The sequence below is a fragment of the Charadrius vociferus genome, unplaced genomic scaffold (genome assembly GCF_000708025.1).
Source record: "Charadrius vociferus isolate BGI_N301 unplaced genomic scaffold, ASM70802v2 scaffold871, whole genome shotgun sequence".
Taxonomy (NCBI): Eukaryota; Metazoa; Chordata; class Aves; order Charadriiformes; family Charadriidae; genus Charadrius; species Charadrius vociferus.
The window spans coordinates 682,778-689,088 of record NW_009646866.1 but is presented as its reverse complement, the minus strand read 5'-3'; the positions used below and the strand labels follow the sequence as shown (position 1 = coordinate 689,088).

At 42.7% G+C, this 6,311-nt stretch overlaps 1 protein-coding gene across 1 annotated transcript in view; it reads right to left on the bottom strand.

The window, feature by feature from the left end:
* Nucleotides 1–4,202: 4,202 nt before the first annotated feature.
* Nucleotides 4,203–6,311, bottom strand: part of SLC5A8 (solute carrier family 5 (sodium/monocarboxylate cotransporter), member 8) — a 25,857-nt gene continuing 23,748 nt past the window's right edge. The window contains exons 15-17 of the mRNA XM_009894414.1: nucleotides 6,254–6,311; nucleotides 4,606–4,715; nucleotides 4,203–4,208 (exon numbers count right to left, since the gene is read on the bottom strand). Of these exons, the coding sequence (XP_009892716.1) occupies nucleotides 4,203–4,208; nucleotides 4,606–4,715; nucleotides 6,254–6,311 (174 nt within the window). The remainder of the gene's footprint in view (nucleotides 4,209–4,605; nucleotides 4,716–6,253) is intronic.

Below are 6,311 nucleotides of genomic sequence, written 5' to 3'. Positions count from 1 at the left end.
CTAGTTTTCAACATAGCTTACATTATGATGAATTTTCATGACAATACGTTGCTAGAAGTTGTGTCCTATTCTGCTCTAACTGAGAACACAAGTTGGCTGCTTACCAAGCTTGTGCTGAGTAGGATGCTGCAAAGGGGGTCTGGCCTTCCAGGCAGATCCTGAGTATGTTACTGTCACTTAATGTTGACCAGTCAACCTACCGAGGTTTCTGTGCTGCTGGTCTGCCGAATAGATTTCCCTTGAGTCCTTCAAAGCTATATAGCAGAACACTCAGGAAAGAAGCATAATACAAGTAATAGGCTAATAATAATAAATGGAATTTTAATGCTCTCTAGACAGCAAATTTATGCCATTCCCTTCTTTCTGATCTGATGATGGGTTTTGTTTAAACCTCCAGGTGACCGTCCTATATGTTGTTCACTTATTCCAGCTCCACAAGAGCACTACCTTCAAGGGAATGAGAAAAAATGCAACCTCAGTGCATGCCACAGACATTTTACATAGCAAGCAGGACAGCACACATCAAAGGATTTACTGTGAAATCATCTTGCAATCAGCATAGGATTGATCTCCATAGACCACCCTTGACAGCAAGCATGTACTTCATGAGCAGTTACACGCCAGTTTTTAAAACCAAGGAAAAAAAAAATTGTATATTGGGACTGTTTTTCAGCCTGTTTGCTACATTTTTTTGCATTCTGTCCCATGCTGGTTTTACAGATCTTAGAATAAAAAATGTACATGAACAACCTGGATACTTTGGCAAATGAAAAAGCCTAGGTATAGAACATCATCTGCATTCAAGCCACCAAATACTACAACAGAAGCCCTGTTTACAAATCAGTTCTTTTTTTATTTAAAATCTTTCTGAGGGGAGTTATGTCATTTACCATATATATAAAATATATATATATATAAAGTATATAGAGAGATTGTTTATTTGTAAATAGAAAAATCCTATGGAGAAGAATGTCAAGTTTTCACTTTAAAAAAAATCATCAACATAAAGCCATGTTTAATGCTTGTATAATGTGACGCAATAAACTTTAAAATAAATTATGCATATGAAATATTTGCTGTTTGGCATTCATTAGTTATTTTCTGTTTACCTTATTTGTTCAGAAAGCAAACAGACCGGTCAGTTGAAAGCAAATTTAAATGCAGACCAAAAAGGGCCAAAATCCAGCACTACTTTCTCTCTGTGCATCCTTTGTGTATTCACGCAGTCAAATATTGTCTCTGTTGTGGTTTTAGCTCTTTTTTTAATGTTCCTACTTGTTTTGTCTCTTGACCTTGCCAGATGCTGCATGTAATTTGGACAGTGTGGAGTGCTCCCACTCCCATGGAATTAATCGGCTTTGAGCATCCTGCATTTCTTTGTCGGGTGAGCTTGTGGCTGGGAGAGATGAAGGATCAGTGTGCAGGAAGTGTGATGGAGGCACCAAGAATTATTTTGCTGCTTTTACACAGACAAGGGCCTGGCAGAGACTCCCACGAGCAGAGGACAGTATATGATCCCAGAGAAAATATTGTTCAAAATCAATTAATTGCTTTGACTAGCGATGCCAATTAGAACAAGAAGCATATAGAAAAAAGTAAAGCAGAAAGAGTCACTTGGTAGCTCTGCAGTGATCATGGAAGGTGAGTTAGCAAGAAATAGGGTAGTTGCAGGGGTCAGCTGCAAAGCTTGATAATGTTTGTTTCTAAACCTCTTACAGCAAGATATTCCCCCTCCCTCCCCCCCGTGAAAACTCATCTTGATGTTGTGATTGTGGACCAATAGATATCACCTGGCCTAAACTTCCATGTCATACCACAATTAGAGTTAGATGACTGCTCAGTGCTCAAATAGTGACTTCAAGCAATAAGTGAAGATAAGTTGGTCATTTATGTGTTTTCTATGTTTTAAACTACATGAATTCAAAGCACTGAGAAAAAAAACTCGGTGGTGCTACATTTTTTCTTATCTATGATGACTGGGAAGATATGTCTTCACTCCAAAATGGGTAGAAGTCACAGATCATCCAGGACAGTTTAAGGCAGTATCAATTACAGCGCAAACAGTGATCTCGGCACAGAGTGGTGCAACGACGGCCACATTGATGCTGGTTGACACAGCAGTGATCAGTCACTCTCCCGAGAAACAACATTCAGATGAGAGTTCAGCATGTGTTTTGGGAGGGCTGTAGCCATACCAGCAGGCATACAGGTCAAGGGCTTGCTACAGGCTTCTCTTCTCTCTGTCCACAGCTTACCAAGCACAGGTACACAGAGGCACACCCAGTCCACTTCATTTCAGCACACAGTAGAGTGGAGATACCTCTACTTACCCTTTTTCAGATCTGTGGGCTGAAAGTACCTGGTAAGTACAAATGATCATACTCTGAGGCTCCAGAACTATTCTGTAGCACTAAATGCAGTATCTATTTCTGTGTTACGAAGAGAAGGCACAAGGCTGGATGAGCTGCACTTATCTCCTGAGGTTTCAGAAGCATAGCCAGCTCATTTACTCAGTGGACCAGTTGTCTCAGAGAGACTAGGATAGTGCCAGAACAGAGACCCCTGTCCTCAATCCCAGAAGACTTTTTTCAGGATGTTATTGTTTGTCTCAGATATTAGATACACAGACACAAGATACACCTCATGGGATCTATCCCAGTCGCTCACAGCCCTTACACGCAGTGACTCTAGGCAGTTACCTGGTCACAGAGCTGCAGTAGAGGAATGGGAGAGAAGGGGCTGGCCCTAAACTCTGCATTGGAGCGTGCAAATCACTGCTTCAGGAGGCAAAGGGAGAAACCTGCCTCCATCTAGTAGTTTTGCACTGGGTTAGCCGAGGCAGACGTGCCCCTGGTGGCAACCCATACAGTGGCTGTCTGGCCTGTAATCCTCAGGTATAGGTCTGCTCCTTGGAGTCCATTTTTTTTTTCTTCCTAACATTTTCTGATCCTGTCAGTTTATCTTATGCAGTAGATCATCAAGTGTCCCCTGCCGCAAGGGCACAGAATAAATTGATTTAGATGCTAAAGGGCCCCAGTCAAGGTAGATAAACAAGCACTGTGTCATATTCCAAGTTACAGTAGCTCAGCACCTGGCACAAATGCAGCATAATTTTTAGAAAGCATTTAAGACACACAGTCAGATTTTCATTTGATTCTCAAGCATGACTGCTTTATAAGCTTCACAGCTCAACTTTCCTGCAATGGGTTTTATTTTTCAACTTGATTCTGCCGCTGTAGAGGAGTTTTAAACATCCATGTATAACCATAGCAGAAAGTCTGCAGTACAAAAACAAAACAGTGGGTCAGAGTCTGTTGCCTGCAGCACCAGAAAGCACACAAGATGAGGCAGCAATGGGGATTTTCACCCTCCCAAACCACAGGTACAGTCCATGGTCTGGAGTGGGTGTGCTGTTCAGCTTCTCTTGGCAGCCCAGCCAGAGGATGAGCTGTCCCATGCCCTGCAGCCCCGGAGAAGCCTTCACCAAATGACAGCTTCTGTGATCCCTTCCCCATCCGGAGGGACTGTGCAGTGGACTCTGCCTGCCTGCCAAAACACGCGATGTACTCTTGCCTGATCTGGACCAACCTTAAACGTGAATCCCCAGAGTGACAACAGGGACTGCGTGAACACAAATGGCTACCTGAGGTTTCAGCTCCGCAGATAACAGCAGTGGGAACTGCAGATACAGCCTTCCCTCTTGTCCAGTACAGCAAACAGGGCCCTCTTTTGGCATTAACGTCTCTGCTGCACTATGCCCAGCCCAGTGCAAGAGCAGTCCTATGCCAACACACTGGGCATGAAGTAGACAACTACTGTGGTTCTGCTATATGGCATTGAATAAAAAGCCCAAATAGCTCGTTCCCTTCATAAGGACCAGCTCTGTAAGGGCAAGACAGGGCAGAAGAGGGAGACAGGGCGTGAAGGGAAGGATATTATTGATTTTTACCTCTACCCATCACCAAGCAGGTGGTCACTGCTGGAAGCTACAAGAGTGACCACAGAGGAAGAGATGCAGGTAACCAAGAAACAAGTGCTTAATAAAAACAACCATATATGACAAAACCAGCAAAATAAATATGCTATCAGGATCAGTTCTACAAAGGAACCAGATGGCACTAAATACACCTCCTGTACTAAAAAAAGACCCACTGTTTCTTGCAATCTGATAAAGTCCCACAGCCCTAATCTCTTCATACTTTTCATGCCTTAAAAGAAAAAAAGAAAAAAAAACAAACCAGAAAAACAGCCATGTCTGGGGGAACAGTGCTCTTACCAAATAAAAAATCTACTCTGAGAATGAACTTAGATTAAAAGCAGATATTTTCCAGGAGGCTCAAGAATATCAGGCAAATATTTCACATAGAAACATTGTCGTAAGCCCTGTCACCAAGACCCAGAGTGAGAGAGAGTGAGGAAGTGCAAGAAAGATCTGATACCTTTCTTGACTAGTGTCAAGGTCATGCAAGGGTGACAGTGCCATGAAGCTCAGCAGACCCCTGCCCATGACCTGAGCAGAGCTGATAACTGACCCAGCACAGGACTGTCAACAGTGCTTACATGAACAAAACTGTCCTCGTGGGCTGACGAGGCCCCATGTCATACTTGAAGGCCATTGACTTTGTCCTTATCGCTTGCAACATCCATTTCAATGTGGCTGAAAGCAGGGTTGTCAGTTCCTTCATCTGCCACAGAAAACGGGTTACAGTCCAACACTTCCACTTTCTCTTGCTGAAAAACAAAAGACAAAAGACATGCTGTGAAGTAGAGGAAACAGTCTTCCTCTCTTTCACCTGCATGCAAGCAGAGTCAGGCCAGACATACAGGATGCCTTGCAAGAAAACACATGTTGGTTGCTGACAGAGCATAAATTGTTCTTCATTGCAGTAGCTGGTATTTTTCTAGGGGCATGGAAAGTTTCTTATTGCATAAGGTACTAGTTGTGTAAAATGTTCTTGTCACATAAAATGTGCTTGTCCTGCAAAGTATCTAAAGTAGTTTTGGGTGTGCAAAGTTCTAATTGCTGTTTTCATGTCTAGCGATCTGTCACCACTAGGTCCTTGAGCTATTGACTCCCAACCCTTGTTCCTTGCCCCGTCTTTGACATGAAGAGCATATTAACATGCATCATTTCTTTGATGTGCCATCTCTGTTAAACATAATGAGATGTTGAGCTCTTCATGTGCAGGAAGTTGCTCAGTTTCCCCCGATTTTTTTCTCAACAACTTCCTGCATTATTTGTGACGCCAACTACTTGTTATCCAGCTCCCAGCTGTATAACCAGGCAGACATTTGTTTCTGACTCTGGGCATAAAATAGGATGGCTGTGGACATTAGCTTCCATGTGGGTGGATTGGTTTTGGGGTTTTGTTTTTTGTTGTTGGTTTTTTTTTTTTTTCCCAAAAGTCTTCAGGGATTAAATTCCCAGATAGTGAAAACAGGTGTTGGCCCATTAAAGACAATGAATGACAATAACTGGACAGCTGGTCTCCAGTCCTGACATGGGGAAACTAGTATTGTAAAAATCCCTTTCTCTCCCTGGTGTTCATATCCAGAAGTTGAAATATGTGAGATCATACTAAAAGGAGTTGTCATCATAGAGGAAAAACATTTTGTACACTGGACCATCTCAAAGTTATGATCACTGCCTGTACTGCAGCACTCAAAAGCACTGAACAAAGCTGAGCTCGAATGTTCAGCATCCTGATGATAGATTGAAAACTGATCTATACTTTATTTAAAAAAAAAATCCCCCACATTCTCCCTTCTAAGGGAAGTTATAACCCAATAATGTCTCCCATTTTCTTATGTCTTAGGGAGGGAGCTAGGAAACAGATACGCTGACTACAAATGTTTTCTCTCAAACAGTAGGCGAAGTAGCAAAAAAATCCAGACTTTAGAGAACACTTGTTTACAAACAAAGGAAGCTTTGCTGAGTCCAAATTGTGCCTTGGGCCAGCTTCCAAGAGACTAGTGAGGGAGTATTTTGGCAGAAACCCGGAGAACAACTGTCTCTTGTCTCAGCTGCTGCTCTGTTGTTCACTGAAGTCAAGCTGTGGCCAAACACAGCTTCCCTGCCTAAGCCAGCTGCTTTAATCCTACCCTCCTTGTGCTCTGCTACTGCCTTGCAGCAGACAGTCATATCAGGCAGCATCGGGTGCTATTCATACTCGTGGGAAAAAATTAACCAGGGACTGTTTGCCTTTGTCCCCAGGAGGAAAGATTGATTTAAATCAGAGATGCATAATTACACTTACTGTCTCAGATTTAGACCATGAGAAGCTGGACAGGAAATCTTCCTTGGTCAGCAG